This window comes from Engraulis encrasicolus, chromosome 6, assembly GCF_034702125.1.
Source record: "Engraulis encrasicolus isolate BLACKSEA-1 chromosome 6, IST_EnEncr_1.0, whole genome shotgun sequence".
Lineage (NCBI taxonomy): Eukaryota > Metazoa > Chordata > Actinopteri > Clupeiformes > Engraulidae > Engraulis > Engraulis encrasicolus.
This window is the reverse complement of record NC_085862.1, coordinates 37,290,867-37,308,726: the sequence shown is the minus strand read 5'-3', so window position 1 is coordinate 37,308,726 and position 17,860 is coordinate 37,290,867. Positions and strand designations below refer to the sequence as shown.

The 17,860-nt window shown below is 41.4% G+C and overlaps 1 protein-coding gene across 1 annotated transcript in view; it reads left to right on the top strand.

The window, feature by feature from the left end:
* Positions 1-196: 196 nt before the first annotated feature.
* The window catches only part of mindy4 (MINDY lysine 48 deubiquitinase 4), a 31,974-nt gene continuing 14,310 nt past the window's right edge, over positions 197-17,860 (top strand). Inside the window, exons 1-18 of the mRNA XM_063200220.1 lie at positions 197-256; positions 550-669; positions 831-1,057; positions 1,196-1,430; positions 1,701-1,978; positions 2,310-2,368; positions 3,231-3,343; positions 3,468-3,584; positions 3,839-3,927; positions 4,316-4,417; positions 4,549-4,612; positions 4,876-4,941; positions 5,277-5,344; positions 6,187-6,250; positions 6,624-6,785; positions 8,103-8,283; positions 8,967-9,054; positions 9,766-9,820. Of these exons, the coding sequence (XP_063056290.1) occupies positions 197-256; positions 550-669; positions 831-1,057; positions 1,196-1,430; positions 1,701-1,978; positions 2,310-2,368; positions 3,231-3,343; positions 3,468-3,584; positions 3,839-3,927; positions 4,316-4,417; positions 4,549-4,612; positions 4,876-4,941; positions 5,277-5,344; positions 6,187-6,250; positions 6,624-6,785; positions 8,103-8,283; positions 8,967-9,054; positions 9,766-9,814 (2,142 nt within the window). The 3' untranslated portion in view covers positions 9,815-9,820. The remainder of the gene's footprint in view (positions 257-549; positions 670-830; positions 1,058-1,195; positions 1,431-1,700; positions 1,979-2,309; positions 2,369-3,230; positions 3,344-3,467; positions 3,585-3,838; positions 3,928-4,315; positions 4,418-4,548; positions 4,613-4,875; positions 4,942-5,276; positions 5,345-6,186; positions 6,251-6,623; positions 6,786-8,102; positions 8,284-8,966; positions 9,055-9,765; positions 9,821-17,860) is intronic.

Genomic DNA, 17,860 nt, shown 5'->3' with positions numbered 1-17,860 from the left:
TCTATTTGGGGCAAACAATTGTGTTTTTTCCCAAATTTTATTACTCTGGTCGAGGTCACGTGCTTAAAATGAATGAGAAATGAACGAAATAACGGTCGAGTGGCTCCTCCAGCTGTGATCCGGTTCCCATCGTTCACTTCAGGGAGCCGTTCAAAAGAACCGGCTCGTTCATGAACGACACACCTCTACAGTAAATATGGGGAGAATGGTGGAGGAGGTATCCGCATCACTCGTCAGAGAGTTTCTCAGTCGAAAAGTAAGTTGAAGGCAATTTCATGTTGGAAAACGTTCTTATTTTCTCCCGAAAAGACTAGAAGCTAACAAATACGTTGGGGAAATAAAGCGAATGAAAAATGGTGAACATACGCCAGGGTCGTGTTGTTGTAGGCTACTGAGCACACAAACAAACGGGCCTAGAAACTGTACCCTGCAGCCCAGAAAAGGCTGGAATTGGTCATTAGCATTACAGGTTTGCACGCATCACAAACATCTATGAGGTGTCCCGACAGTCTTATCTCTTGCACTGTACAAATATCCCATCTTTCACAGGGACTGAAAAAGACAATTGCTTGCATGGACGAGGAATGTCCTCGGTCAAGCTCCAGCATAAACAGTAGAGAAGATCTTCGCCGAGTTCTTCACTTGGAAGGTCTTTACAAGAAGAACAAGGTAGGAGAAGGAATACTGACTATAGCCTATGCAACATACTGTTAACAACATTTCCCCCCCACAATAGCTGTAGCCCACACCACACCTCCATTAATGGCATGCGTCACCAAAACACAGCACAACCTTGTCAATAACGTGTTACATTGTGTCACAACATTCAGGTACAGGAGGTTCCATACAAAACACTCCTGGAGCTTGTAGTGTGGCACCGCACAGAGGAAAGTGGGTTCGCCAAGAGAAAGCAACAGAGTAATACAGACACTCAGGCACCTGGAGAAAGGATCCTGGCTAGCAGTTCTACTGCATCATCGGTTATTGTGCCTAGAGATGTTAGTGCAACAGATGTCTGCACTGGAGATTTACTCCAACGTAACTTGAACGTGTCAAGGTATGCTCATGGCTTGTGCACACAGAATCTAGTAGAACAATATCTGATTCTGCTCGCATTGGGTTGGTTTTTGTCGGGATTGGCCACAGTGTGTGTCATGTAAGTCACATAAAGAAGAACAATCTGTTCATTTTTCAGATTGCAATCATCTCAACTACAGGGTGAAAAACCTTCCTTTATTTTAAACGCTAATCTCAATGAAGGCGCATCAGAGAGGCTGGCATTGCCCAGCAGCCAGGAAACCTTGAGTTCCCCCACTGCCATGGACCAGCTCCCAGAGAAGGGGAGCTCCGTCAGAGGAGCCAGTCACGGAGGCAGAAGCTCTCGCATCCAGCGGGGCATGATGGCAGGGCCCGTGCTCAGCTCCTCTCTGGTGAGTCTGGGCCTCTGCCCCTCTCTCTCTCTCTCTCTCTCTCTCTCTCTCTCTCTCTCTCTCTCTCTCTCTCTCTCTCTCTCTCTCTCTCTCTCTTTTGTCTTGCCCTGCCAGAGGTCTGACGCATCGCACGTCACAAGTGTTGTCATACTGTGTCAAAATGATTACTCCTGGGGGAGATGTGATGTGTCCGCTTTCTCTCTCTCTCTCTCTCTCCCCCCACCCCACCTCTCTCTCTCTCTCCCCCCCTCTCTTCTCTGCCACCAACAGGAAGGCAGTAAAAGACGTGTGACACGCAAAACAGCAGGTTCCTCCTCTCTTCTTTCATCAAAGGGCGGAGAGATGAATGATAATGATGCCTGGCTAAAAAGCATGAGTCACAGTGCCTCGCTCGACAGCGTGCCACTTCGACCACAGAAGGCCGCCCCAGCGCCCCGTGCCTCCTGGGAGAGGCCAGATTACAAGCCCTCAGCGGCACAGCCTCCTGTGAGGAGCAGTGGTGGAGTTGAGACCGGTCACAGTCACAGAGCCGAGCCTCACTCTCACATGTAACTGAAGTCTCTTTACTTCAACTGTTTGCTTGCACGTGTTCTGCTAGTACTTACTTGCATGTGTACTGTACATCCCATATATGCAAAATGGATCATTGAAGGCTTAATCTGCTATGCTTCTTTTGTCTAAAATATCAAGAAATACTGTATACTGTAATCCATGTATAAGTGATGAACTCATGAAGACTTAAGAAGATAAATATTTGTCGTCTGCAGTGTTGGTCTCAGCCAGACTGCATATTTTGATTGAGTGGCCTTTTAGTTGAGAATTAGTGTTGCTTTGAGTTTTCAGTGCAACTTAAATTCCTGTGTCTTGTGTCTTATTTAGACAAACACGGGATTTGAGTCCAAGTGATACTGATGTTCATATGTCGACCCTCACACTCGGTAAGTGTGCATTTTTTTCTAGCAGATTTCAGTGATTAACTAAAGCATTTGTTACCTACATGACTTAAAAATCATTTCAAACTGTCCATGTTGAATAATATTAACCCGTTAAGACATGGACGCTGTTTAGGGATGTTAACCGGTAACCGTTTAGCCGATAGTCGACCGGATCAACGATAACCGGTTAAAATGTTCTGCCACTGGTTAACCGGTTGTAATAATAATAATAATTTTAATAATAATTTCCTCCCAAAAGCCCCAGAAAACGACAATTTTGAGGTTTTAGTACAATAATTCAGCATTTTCCATCTGGCAACAGTGGCTGGACATGGCAGGTCCTGTCTGCACAGCAAAAAAAAAGTCTTATGTGAAAAATAAAATGTAAAAAAATCAGTGCTCTGCATATCAGGAACGCGAAGGTTGCATAATTTAAGATTACCGGTTAACCGGTTAACCACCGGTTAATGAGTCTCAGTAGCCGGTTAAGAGTTTTTTCAATTTTGCCATCCCTAGACGCTGTTATTTGCTATTACCAGAATAATAGTGACAATGTAGTCATGTATTACTAAAGGCCATGTGTAATGTAGTGTAGTATTATGGTACTTTTTTTTTTTTTTCAATGACCATTATATTGTTCCACATTATGGGGCTACATTGATTTTAGAGAATGGCAATCAGAAAACATGTCTGTGTTGCTGTAGAATCAGACAAGCAAAATTCAACATCTTCCGTTGAAGGGGTGATGTTGCCTTGCAGATGAAGTTTGTCCCAAATGTTCGTGTGTGTGTGTGTGTGTGTGTGTGTGTGTGTGTGTGTGTGTGTGTGTGTGTGTGTGTGTGTGTGTGTGTGTTCCACCCCCTAGATGATATTGATGATGAGGAAGAGGAGCTGTGTGGTCTTGCCAGGCCGCCCCTCAGTCACTGCCTGTCTCAGCACACTGTTGACCTCCATCCAATGGACCTTCACACTTCCACTGTAAGTGACATAACATTAGCCTGCATCCTCTGAGAGACTTTCTGTAGTGCCCCCCATTTTATTGGTCATGTGTTGATTTTGTAGTGCGAGTGTTTTTATTTACAGTATTCACCGTTTCTTGCAGACACTGAAAGTGCTCCTCTTTGGATCTACCTTTGGCTGCTTTGGCGAAGAATGGAAATGTCAAAGTTTTTCCTTTTCAGATAAGCCCAATTTGGGATATGGGATTGTGCAAAAAAAGGTGGGGCTCAGGTCTAGTTTGAAACAGTGAACAAAGTCATTTCTACCCATACACTAGCACTGACCTTTGTCAGACGTGAACATCATTCATAATGTGATTTTGCAGCAAAGAGGGCTTAACAAATGTCATGTTACAATTTCACTAAGATATACCAAGAATATTAAAAATACTAAGGAACTCCTCTGTCTAAAGATAGCATGTTACTCCTCTGATTCCAAACAACAATAAAGACATATGTCAATGGTTTTGTGCAGGGGGGTCCTTGCGGAGTACTGGCTTCTGTTCAAGCCTGTGTTCTGCAGAAACTGCTGTTTGAAAATGCAGAATCTGACTCCTCCCTCAAGTAAGTAGTACCTTGCAAATAAACCACTCCACAACACCTTACAATTTATTAGTGTAAGGGAAAGTGTCAGTCAAAGACAAAATGCTTTTAATTATTATCTGGCCCATGTCTGTGTGTCCAATCCAAAAAGTCAGAGAATGCGCGCACATCAGTAGCACAGGTGCTGGACCAAAAATAAGACAACTGAAAGGAAAATAAAGGTCCACAACACTGTTTGATGCTCCCAAAACTGTGATGAAGGACTGAGAGTCTGAAACGTTTTGTTTGTGTGGCCACCCACCGTGTTTGGGTTTGCCTACAGGTGGCGCCAAACACACATCGTGTGCATCTAACATGGGCCAGGAGGCCAGGATCTCTGATTGCTCTTGTGTTCTTTTACCCTCTGTAGACAAATGCAGCCATCAGCAGCCCAGAGGACTCGGTGCCTGGTGTTGGCTATCGCTGAGATCCTGTGGAGGGCTGGAGATAGAAAGAAAGCCGTTGTGGCGATGTAAGGATTTCTAACTTCAGTGCATGTGAGCAACAACCATAAGCATGACTATACATTGAAATGAGAATGATACCATCATTTGATTTGTCTGCATTATCCTTGTGTGATTTTTGTGCTGATTCTGATTGCAGAAATTCCCAAAGGCAACAATTCACTCCAGTGGGACAGTATAAAGCAGACGGGATTCTGGAGCTGGTAAGACTTCACAAACTTAAAATACAATTCAGTCCTTTATGGAGGGTAATATTTGTTGTTGTGGTGGTGTTGCATGCGCCTACACGAAGCAACAACATCCCTCATATACATAACAAATGTGCTATGAATGTGTCTCAGTATGTTTGGTGCATTTATTTGAATTTTGTACAGGCAAAGATATACTGTAAAAGTGATGATTATGTTGGCTTATTTGGTTCAATGAGTCACATCAAGTCCACACGGTTTCTGTCCATGTTTGTCAGATTACCTGCTCCACGGTTGACAGTTTGCCAGAGCTCAGGGGACTTTTGGAGCAGCACATATCACAGGTGACTACCTCAGCAAAGTGCCCCTCTCCTTCGGGTTCTGTTACTCTGCCATAGCAAGCACGATTTTATTAAAAATAATACATCAAATTGACTCAGGTACAAACCCCAAGAGTATCACACAAATGTATTCAGGGTTGCCGCGGGGTTGTAAAAGGTAGTAAAAGGTAGTAAATGAGTAGTAAATTGTCATATTTTCACTTCTAACATTGTGTTTGGCAGTGGGCGATATATAATCCTTCCTGCAGCTACCACAGTGTATATAGGACCACACTGGATATGTTGTGTAAACCAAATGTTTCACATCTTCCCTGAAAGTTTCTTGTGATGTGTTGCAGTTTGAGTGGGGTCCTTTTGGCTGTGTTTTACTCACCATCTCTGCCATCCTCTCCAGAACGATTGACAGGTATGTAAGATAGCATTAGATAGTAGAGCTTTTATTCGTCTCCTTAAACTTGCCTCTGCATTTGCGTTCTGTTCCTGCAATCCTATACTTTTTGCTGTTTTGTTATTCTAGATTTTTTTTTTGTTAACATTACATTTACATTTAGCAGACACCTATTTTGCAAAGTCACTCACAGCAATATGCAAAGTATGGCAAAATACAGAGCACAGGCACATCAATATTTAAAAAAAAGAAATACTAGCAATGCAGAGCACAGCAAAATGCAAAGACTTGGAAATACAGAGCACAACCATATGCAAATAATACTAGTATTGTTTGTGAGTAACTGTAGCATGCTGTTGATTTAAGCATGTTTTTATTAAGCCAAGAGTTATCCTTGTAAATGAAATGGTTATTTCCTCTTTCTCTTTAGCGTATGAACATAAAAGCACTTTACTCCATATTGATCATGTTACTGTCTATTACAATGATGAAGCATACCCAGAGCAATACTAGTGCAAGACAAGGATTCAAACACTGCCGGCTACTCCCTCTTGTTTTTGCTTTTCATTAGTGGCATCTGGTGAAAAGGGGGAATGTACAACGGGGAAAACTTTGTTGATTCAAGGGAATTATTTATTTATGATTTGTTGACAAATGGCATGCTTTCTGTTTTCTTAGCTGTTACTGTGGTCGAAGTTTCCTAGACAAAATTTGCAGTCGCTGCATTTTAAGATTAAGAAATGAAGTGAAGAAACTTCACGCTTTACTTGAGGTTGCTGAGGCACAGTCTTGAGTTGTGTATTTCAAAATACATTGTCTCACTAAGACATTTCTTGCTGTTTGTCTACTTTTGTTCTCAGTGTGCGTTCTGACATGGATGTGCCCACCACTACTCTCATCGGTGCCCATGGCTACTGCACACAGGTCAGTAACTAGCCTCTATTGTCTCATGCATAGAGGAACAAAGGGCCATGGCAGCATGAATGAAATTAATGAATAAATGATTTTATTTGACATTCTCAGTCCTTTGGTTAAAGTAAATTCATGATTTAGTTCAAGATATCGCAGTAAAGCTCATATGCTTATTTCCATTGTAGTCTGGCCCTCCTCTGTTTACCCTGTGGTAGCATTTTGTCTAAGGGGTGTGAATATGATGTTAAAAGCTCATGACAGGTCACCCTTCATAACAGTCTGACAACAGTTTCTTGACCTTTTTGCACGTGCTTGTCCTTTGCCAAATGATGTGTTTTTAATTGTTATTCTTAATTAAAATAGTATTCTTCTTTCTACTGTGAAGGAGCTTGTTAACCTCCTGCTGTGTGGGAGAGCTGTGTCCAACGTCTTCAATGATGAGATGAGACTGGACTCTGGCAATGGCATCTACACGCTGCTGAAAGGAGTCTCCTGCCACGCTGACATCGGACTGCTGTCCCTGTTTGAACATTACAATATCTGTAAGGTAAGACATGAGGAATATGGCTGTTGCATTAACCCATTTTAGCTTAAGCACCTGCAAAACTATGTCTGCAAAAAAACTTTTTGTAAAACTCACTTGTTTACCACCACACATGCTTGACGCCACCTAAAGCAAATTTGTTTATATTGGTCTCAAAAGAGATGAACAGACCAAGGATATGGATTACTGGAACCATGTTGTGTGCTCTGAAGAGACCAAGATAAACAAATTTGCTTAGATGGTGTCAAGCATGTGTGGTGGTAAACAAGTGAGTTTTACAAAAAAAAGTTTATCCTCTCAATATTCAAGCATGGTAGTGGGACTGACATGGTTTGGGGATGCATGAATGCTGTCAACATTGGTAATCTGAATTACACCTAAAAGAAACATGCATGTCAACATGCACTGTGACTACTGAAGCAGATCATGATACTCTCCATAGAATTGCATTCAAGTCTCACACCAATCTATTTAAGCCTGGTGTAGACTCAACATGTAAAAGTTCAATGTAAAGAAAGGTTAAAACACACACAGATGACCTCCCTTTTGCTCCCTTTTCATGTCGAGGCGATTCGAGCCAACACGGCCCCTTCTCTTCCAGAATCTAATCTGGGGTGTACTCACTTTTGTGGGCAATGTTCAAACTTTAATGGCTGTATTTTAAAAAAATTCTGAGTGAAAAAGAAATTTAAGCGGTTATATATGTTGTTAAAAGGTCACTAATCATTGTGTCAAAAGGAAATTTTTTAAATTCTCTCCTATGAAAAGATATACTCACAAATCTGCAAAACATGAGGGGTGTACTCACTTTCGTGATATACTGTAGTTACTATGCCAAGCAATGGAATTTTGGATTCCCTCACACTAAAGTGCCACCTTCTGGTGTGTCAAGAGTCTTTCACGCAAGTGTGTTTTTTGATTTTCAAAACTCCTGTCAATAGTTGTCTTCATGGCATTAAATGTACATGGAATTACACTGTACAAGATGAATATACAGTATGAGTTTTGCACTAAATGGCACTATTACTCCACATCTTACAGTTATATTAGGTACAACATATTCTTGCAGTATTACTACAGAACCTGGAGCAATGTGGGATTAGGATTCGAACCTGCAGCTCTTCACAGCACCACAGAATGAAGCCAAGCACCACAAAGAACTGGTTCTCTCTCCATACGTGTATATATGTCAGTGGGGGTATACACAAAACCTGCAATGGGACTATGTTTTTTGGGTGGTTGGGGTAGCACCTCACAATGGTACAGTAGGTTGTGGGAAACACTGCATTTCATACTGTCACTGTTTTCCATTTGTGTAAGGTGGGGGATTACCTGAAGCGGCCCAGGCATCCTATCTGGGTGGTGTGCAGCGAGAGCCATTTCAGCGTGCTCTTCTCCTTGAACCAGAACCTGAACTCTGACCTGTTCAATGAGGCGACCTTTGACCTCTACTACTATGACGGCCTGGCCAACCAGCAGGAGCAGATACGTCTGACCGTTTGTAAGTCCGGCATGGCTCGTCTGTCCATGTCACTTCCATTTTCCTTTGCCGTTTCTTTTTCCACTCTTCCACGGCTTTTTGTTTCTGCTACGTTGCATTTTGCTCACTATATCCTTAAGTAGCCTGAACTTAACACCATAATTATTCCCTGAGCTATTTGCCAAAGACGTGCTGCCACACAAAAGTCAGCGAGTGCTTGATGAGCGCTCAGAATGTGAGACCGTCACCAACTTTCCAAATGTTAAGTGTAGCAAACCACAAAGATGGAAGCGTTCAAATGGTGCCACTTTGAAGCACTGGTAGTCTTCAAAGAGCACACATACACTATTATGAAGGGATTACACGTGTTAGTGTTTTTTTAAGGCTTACGCCCCGCGCAGAAAAGGCTTTATAACACTTTGAGCACCTCTAAGAGCCTGGGCATTTCTCCCGTTCTACGTATATCGAAGTTTGTGTCACACGCCTTGTGTCCTTAGCTGTTGTACATACTTATAAGACTCTGCCAACCTAAATAAGAAGTCAGTAGTGTTGTTCAGGGATTGTGACATAGAAAACGTTTGGTTTCCACTTGAAGACCTATCTCGTCCTAGCACCCTGACAGTACTTGAGTTGAAAAGGGTATTTTGAAACATTCTTTGACTTCTCCTTTTTTCCACACTCATGTATGAACCCCTTTTTTTCAGCCTTGGACAGTTCCAAAATGGCCGCTGGTGGCGACGTTGCTGTGGACAGTGATCTAGTTCCTCCTCTGGAGCACTGTATCAGGACCAGGTGAGAACGTTATTTCTCGCGCACAAAGATTTTTACACCAGCTAAAAGCACTCCAATACACCTCAACATAAAATTGTTTTATTATTTAGCTGTCAAAGCCAGAAGGGCCATTTAAGGTAGTGCTGTTCAACAGGATGCCTTAAAACAAAGCAAAACTCTGCCGAGGTTTTGATTGTTAGAGTAGACGCCTCTCTACCGTAAACACTACGCCGTGGCTCAGTGGTTAGAGCACTGGGTTGGCAACCCAAGGGTTCCCGGTTCAATGCCCGGTTGAAGTGTGAAGTGCCCTTGAGCAAGGCACCTAACCCCCACACTGCTCCCTGGGCGCCGCTCAGCAGGCAGCCCACTGCTACGGACTAGTGTGTGCACTTCAATGTGATTCACTAGTCTAAATGGGATAAAGTGCAGAGAAAAATTGGCTCCAATTGGCACTATCTACGATATATTATAACATCAACTTTTTTTTCACTTCAATTCATTTTGCATCCCTAATCTAGTCATTTAAAGAAAGGCAGGACATACACCTGCATCTACACGTGACATCACAGACTTGTGCACATAAAGTTGCATGCGAACCGCAAATTATATAAAAGAATTATATAAATTCTCTACAATTCTCTGTCATTTTCCTTAAATATCCTGTATGATACTGTAAAGGATTTTCTATTTCATTATGTTGATCATGTTTTGTTGTTGTTTTTCAATCTTCAGATGGAAAAATGCATCGGTGAACTGGAATGACACAGAGCCTATACTGTAACTACCGGTACTCACTTTAAGACATTACGTTGAGATTCAACACGTACCATTTCACATCTGCTTTCACCAGCTGCCTTCCAGCGCGCGCGCGCACACACACACACACACACACACACACACACACACACACACACACACACACACACACACACACACACACACACACACACACACACACACACACACACACACACACATACACACACACAGCCCTCAGTGTTGGCTTGCATATGGACTTGTTGTTGTGCAAATGGGATGGATGTGGTAGTATTTTTAATGTACTATGTACAGTAAGTAACGTAGCTCTTGATTTTAAGTGAAGACGGGTAGGTAATAGTAACATTGGTGTTGAGACCTTTTGGTGACAGCCCTCTTGTCATTACACTGCGAGACAGGGCACCTTTTCAAAGTCATCTCTCACTATTCATCTTGGTTGATCTGATATCACCAAGTATTTACTGATCCAGGATCAATGTCAGAGTTGTTGGTCCAGGATCATGTTTTTTCATGTGGATGTTAACGCTGTGCTGTTCATGCGAAAATGTGCCCAAACCAAAACCATTCCTGATTCTAACCATCAGTAAAGGCATATTTTTATTATTGTAATTATAATTACCGGTATTATTATTATTATTATTATTATTATTATTATTATTATTACTTTCACATGGATGTTTACGCTGTGCTCTTCATGCGAAAATATGCCTAAACCAAAACAATGCCTAACCCTAACCGTCAGTAAAGGCATGTTTTATTATTATTATTACATTACACTTAAATAATGCTTTTTTCCTAGTTTTTTTTAATCCAAAGTAATTGGCAAGGGTGGGAATTGAACCTGCAACCCTGTAATCTGCAGTGCACCTCCCTAACCACTACACCACGACTAGATTGAGAAGTTCACCTGTAGATGTCCCATTCATTTCACATACCAATGACGTCATCAGTCACAAATAATCCCTGATTGGTTACTTGTAACAATAATCCTGGACCAACAACTTTGATGTTGATCCTGGATCATTAATTGCTTGGTGATATCAGATCAACCATTCATCTTACCCCTTATCAAACGTGATTACACCATCCCTACGGAGCACGGACATTTATGACGTAAGTCTTTTAATGTGCCTATACCTAAAGGTGTATGACGTACGGTATTGTCATTGGTGTGTCTTATCTTATGCAATTCTGTATTTGTCTGATGCGTATGATCTAATAAGTGTTATGAATTTTCCTCTCCAGTGTCTCATGACGTGGTTCACATTCATAATGCTTGTTCCTGATGTGCCTTTATTCTGTATGTCTGAGACATGTTTGCCATGTACGTATGTAAGTGACATTTATTTATGAAGTCCCTGGTACTTCTCAAAGATATGTATGTAAAGGCATTAAAGTGTATATCAGACCTGTTGCTTCTGTGGTAGTCTGTGCAATATCTCCACAGGGTATGGAGCACCCCAATTCTGATCCGATGATATTGACCTTTGGAGATACCTGGCATTTTTCTGCTCTCTACGCTGATGGGTTTTTAACAGTATTGCCCCTGTGAATCAATCGAACCCCAAGTGCACAGGACATGCAGTGCCACACTCATGGCAAATGACAAAAGAGCAGATGTGTGCCGCCATGCGCGCAGACAGACGGCTCATTGCTGCCAATACCTTTTGGGCAAGGTATTCGCACGGACACAAGAGCACTTGAAAACAGCTGTTGGAAATGCTTCCCCATCCAGGAGGACATGATGTCTGGCCTGGCGTGAGTCATCCCCCAATCTTCACATTCTCTGAGCCTCCCCTCTCTCTCTCTCTCTCTCCTCATCCTCCCTACCCGTTCGTCTCCTGAGGCCGAGGAGGGTGTTTCGCATCTTGTCCAGCCCTGTAAAAAGTTTGCAGAGGCATGTTGGGCTTTGGACATTTTTTACCTCAGTAGAGTTTGATCGTTCGTGAATGAATTAGGAGAGGCACAGTGCAATGGAGGAGACTAAATAACAAATGTGAAGACAGGAGGCGTCGTGAGGGTTGTTAGAAATGTGAGTAATGCATTGAGGTGAAAGATCATCGCATGCCCCTGCTGATTCCCTTTCATACTAATCTCTGAGTGATGTCATCAGCTGGAAGTGGCAGGCCATTTGGCTGGAGGAAAGTAGTGTCGCGTCGCTTAAGTCCTGCGCTAGACTTTGGAACTGCATTGTCTGTCTATACATAGAGCACGTTTTCCACCTGGGTAGGTCCATGGTTCATCATTGAGAGGAGTTGGCATGGGAACGTGCCTGAAATGCGTAAACTCCAGTACGTGGAAAGTCATTTTAGTGAATTATCATTATTATTACAGTATATGTACCTGGTCAGTTCCCATTCCTGTTTTTCTTTTCCCTCTTTTCTTTATTCTATGTCAAGAAGTTATTTTTTTATACAATGTGTAAGGGAGTGCTTGTTGCTGGTTGATTCAACAATTGTGTCATTAATAGACAGCTCATGAGTACTATATCAGACAGTGCAGGATGCTGTACGTGTACAGCCTGTCTGGACTTAAATGTCACTTTTCCCAGGAGTGATGTGACAGGTGGAAATCATTTAGATCATTATTTCCACACTGCTGAATCTCTGAATTGAGCCCTTTGTCCTGTCAGTCTTGTAGCCTTTTGACGTTTAGCTCCTGCCAGGTCCATCCTGACCCCCTGCCAGTCGGCCCATTGGGAGAATAGCAAAGATCCTTCGTGGCAAGTGCCTTTTAGAATTGTGATGACATAAGGGTGGTTAGGAGTCATCAGGTTTACCCCATCCCCCATTCCTCGTATGCAGTGCACAGGCAGCATCTTCAACAATTGAGGTGTGTCACAGAACCCTGAAACCCTGTGGTTTTGTTTTCTCTGAGTAGCAAATGATCGTTTTGGATGATGATCTTCAACCCCCTACTCTTTTAAGGTACTGGCTGTTATGATATTGACTCCCAACTATGGGTGACATTGCGCTTCCATATATTAAGGTGTGCACAGAGTTAAGTGTCATTATTTGACAGCCTGAACAGCTAAGCATGTCATTGACGTCATTTGCACACAGAAAGACAACCGTTGATGCCTCTTCAATGAATTCTCCTGACCTATTCATCTAAATCAGACCACAGTGAAATTTTAAAGATTCCCATGTGTGTGCCAGAACAGCTGGCGATGAGATAGCAGTTATGCCTGTCAGTGTATGACCTATAGAAGCAATTTTGACTCACTACTCAGGAAATGATTTAACAATAATAAACCTATTCTCCTCAGTTACACTTGTATGACATAATAGTGTCAAAACAGTGTCATGACACAATGTCATAAACGTTCTATGGTCATGAAAAGTTTACATTGTTTAACCAAACCGAATTTCTTGTAATTACAGTCATAAAATTATTAGGACACTAGGGATGGCACAAACCGCACCGAAAACCGAAACTGTATAATTCACACACATACCGAACCGAACAGTGCAATCCGTCGCAAACCGCAATTCATGTACTGCCCAGAAAAATATGTAAAACAGAGATTCTAGGAGTGTCTTATCCAGTCTCTCTGATAAAAACATTGGCGTATAAGACCAATCAGAGGATGACACAATTAAAATCACACCATTTTCACATTATAAGCCTATACAAACCATATGTAGGATATTTAATGATAAGTCTGATTCTATTAGCCAATTGAAAGAGGGCATTTGGAACGCTCAGACAGCGCACATCAGCTGACCTTGACACCGTGATATGAACTGAACCGTGAATTTTGTGAACCGTACCACCCCTATAGGACACGTATGACAGCATTATGACACTGTTATTATGTCATATGTATGATGTAGACTTCAAATAAAGTGTTACTGTCTTCTCTATAGTACCTGATAATACAGCATGCTGTCAAGAAGGCACAGTCTCTTCTCCCAAAGTTATATAGGTTCACAAGCATCTTGTGTTTCTCAAATCTGATGTCACAACTGTTGCATCTTTCCCCCATAACCGAACCTAAGCATGTAGCAGAGTGGCCTGATCTCTTCGTAAAACAAACTCTACCCAGTTTGCAGTATTGGAGTGAACCCTCAGTAGAAGCAGAGAACCCAATGTTTTAATGGATGAAATAAAGTTAATTGGATGCAGGCCTATGTGAAAAATAGTTTCTTTGCAAGGACTTCATACAGGACACCAGAGAAGCACTGTTAGCCTTTGCCGAGACATGGTGACACTTATTGAAGCTGGCACATCAAAGAAATGAACAAAATTATCATCAGGTCATGCACTTTTTTTCTTCATATAATTATAATGTATTTATATTGCCCTTTTCCTCACCATGGCATACGATTAGTTGCTGAAATGTATTTTCTTACTTATGAAGTTCATCATGGCAAGCAAAAGTGACTAATAGTACCCCAAACATGTGATCCTACTGAAATTTCATTCAGTGATGCTATTATGTAATGCATACTCATTAGTCGGCCTACTGGTAGTACAATTTCATTGCTGCCATATACACTGCGATTATGTTCCTATGGGGTTGTTTTAGGACATTTTCATGTTTAATCTACTTACAGTCTAACATATGCATTTTCATCCAGTTAGACATGCTGCAGCTTATACATGAAAGGAGATTATCAAATCACTAATGCATATTCTTTTCTTAGTCAGTGTGGTCATGAAAGTTAACATGCAAAAGAACAGATCTCATTGTTGATTAGCCATTGAGTCAAAATAATTTCAAAAAGTCAAAGTTCCCCAAAGGAAGAGTAGTTGCTAACCATGCTGAAAGGGTGCTGGCTCACTGGGGCACTGCTAGTGCAGTGTGATGAGCATAAACTCATGAAACATGTTTGTTTATTTTTATTTTATTTTAACATAAATTAATGAAATAGAAAACTTTTAACATACTTTAACGTGTTTACGTATTTATAAAACCCCAACTCCATAGAAGTTGGGACGCAAGGTTAATTGTGAATAATAACAAAATACTGCCATTTCCAGAAGTCTGGTTCTGACATTAGTTGGAGAACGGTACAAAGAAAACATATCAGCCATCAAAACTGACCAAAATGATTGTTTTGGGGGATATTCATGAATATGTAAATCCAACGTGTCTCAAAAGAGTTGGGACGGGGACAATGAAAGGCAGCAAATGTCGAGGAAGACTAAAAACAAAACAAAAGACAACACTTAACAGTTAGTATCATTAACCGATGAGATGATTTTATATAAAAACAGTGTTGATTCCTATCTTGGGCATGATTTCAACAGCTTAAATGGTAGGTGTATTCCTTGTCATGTTTTGCAATGTTTTCCTTTCTGTAGTGCTTACAGTGTGACAGGTCTTGACCAAAAGCCTGGCATTTTATGTCCTGCTGGTCCTTATGTTGGAGTTAAACTGTTAAAACATAGTAGAGAATACAATTTGTCCTTACTATGTGGCAGTAATCGAAGATCTCCCTTCAAAACAGGGCCGGTTTTTAGCATAGGCCGGCTAGGCGGTCGCCTAGAGCGCCATGTGAAGAAGGGGCGCCGAAATGGCGCTCTCCTATGCATAATTTTGCGATATGAAGTTTTTTTATGAAGTCGCAATCAACAAAGAGTGGCGAAAGCGCTCCTCACGGCAAAGCGCCCCTCAACCAATAGTAATATCTCTTCCAACTGTCTCTGGGAAGTCTGTGAACCAATAAACAGACAGTTCTGAGAAAGGGGGCGGGACGAGTGACAGCGTGCGGTCTATTTTGAATTTGGAGACTCACTCGAGAGACAGAGGGGGCAAGCGCAAACAGTAGTGCTGCTCTGCTGGATGGAGATTATTATGTTCTCATTAAACCACTCATTGCATGATGCAGGAGTTTCAGAGGGTGTTTTGGAACTATGTGATTTAATCAGCAACCGTTTGTGATTATGGAAAGCCTAATAGTTATGAGGTTACTATTTGGAATTAGAGAGAAAAAGAGCTTTGTTTTTGATCAGAGAAATCGCTAGTTAGCATGCTAACATTAGCCAAGTATGCCAAGCAATGAAATCCAGTAAAGTAGCTGTTAGTAGCCTACTCACTACTCACTAACACCCACCTGATATAATACTTGCTTAGGTTGACAAGCAATGTAAAGTAAGACTGGTGCAATGTTTAAAACAATTTTAGCTGCCATATCTCCTTCCATCCACATGAATTACCTGCTTGTTGTAAGCTTAAAAAAACGTTAATTTCCAGACCAGAATGACATAGCCTACATTAATCATGTAACAGAACCATGCACAGCAGACAAGTGAGGCTATTTACTATATTTTGTATATTATGAAATTCAATAGCGTGACAGCTCTTCTCCCTTTCCCTCACCCTGTCCCTCCAAACACATAGATAGCCCCCTTCTCATTCTCCTACTCACAAATGCACCACTATTTCCAGTCCAGAAATGAAATTGGTTTGGAAGACAGCACAAATGTGTAGCTTATTAAAATTGTTATGCTGCCATGCTTTGTGATGCTGTAGATAATGTAGATCAATGCAGACCTCCTTGGTAGGCTTATTGTCTACACATGCATTTTACATGCAAATGTACTGTATCACTCTCCTGGCATTTCAATTTCACGTTACAATTCAAACACATTGATAACCTCCCTCTCATCTGGGGTTGGGGGCCCCACCACCATCACATCCAACACACCACACAGTGAAGCTACTTTCATGCGACTCAATCTGATGTGTCGCCTGTCAAAAAGAACCACAAATCCATTTGATGAAAAACGGTTATTGTTCTTGATGCTATTTAGTTAAGCTTACTAAGGATATTAGTCTTGTGTTCTGTGAGGTATAAGAGAGATTTTTTTTTCTTTCAAAGGTGAGGGGGGGGGGGGGCGCCAGAAATCAAACTCGCCTAGGGCACCAAATAAGCCAGAACCGGCCCTGCTTCAAAATATATTGCACGAGTGGCTTTTCATGCTGTTTAAAACCCATTTATTTCATTCAGTACTGTATTCAATTCTACAGGTGAGTTAGAACAGCTTAACCAATGTACTACTGCACCCCCATGCTATCATGGAGGCTGACTTTTGAAGTTAGCACTAACACAAGTTGCATGTTCAATTTTCACTATAGACTTCAAGTTTTGGCAAAGGACGCGTTCAACTTCTTGGAAAAACGAAAGTCTTTGGGTGCGCGATAAAATGTATCAAGTTAAGGAAGAAAAATCCGCACTCACAAACTGCGTCTCATTATTTATTCATATTACCACCATGTCCAAAAAGCAAACGCGTTACGCACCACGCACTGATGAAGGCTTGATAGCCGAAGCGCGTTTGCTTTTTGGACATGGTGGTAATATAAATAAATAATGAGACGCAGTTTGTGAGTGCGGATTTTTCTTCCTCAATTTTCACTGTAGCACAGGATGTGTAAGACTCTATTATTTTCAAAAAGAATTGACTTCTGCAACTGCTGCTGACTTCCCATGTCTTCTAGGTCTATTTCAAGTGAGCTCGGGTGGATAGGGGAATGTTAAACCCCTCTTTCATTTGCACACATGAAGCGTCCTTAATATGGTCAAGTTTTCACTAGCTGTACTCTTCTCGGAGTGCTAGAGTGAGACTACAGCCAATATATATTTCATGATGTCATGAACCTATACAATGATTTTAATGACAAAAATATGTCTTATACAGGGCTCTAAATTAACTTTTTCCACCACCAGCCAATTTGGCTAGTAGACCTTTTTTCTTACCAGCCAAACAGGACTTCAACTAGCCATTTTTTAATCTTGCCAAAATAGGCTATGCGTTAGGCTAGTTGTGTTTTTTTTTACATTATTATTATTATTATTATTATGGTTATTTTATTCAAATGTCCACAACACATAAACACTATAGGCCTACATACTAGGTCTATAATAAGCATATTATATATACTTTTTTAACTTCTTATTCTTATTTTTACCTCTGAAAACAATGAATCACATCACACAAGCCACACACACAACAGACCTTTAAACCAAACACACAGCCAGGAGGAGAGGAGAGGTCAACACACACACACGCGCACACACGTTGTGCAATAATGGATATG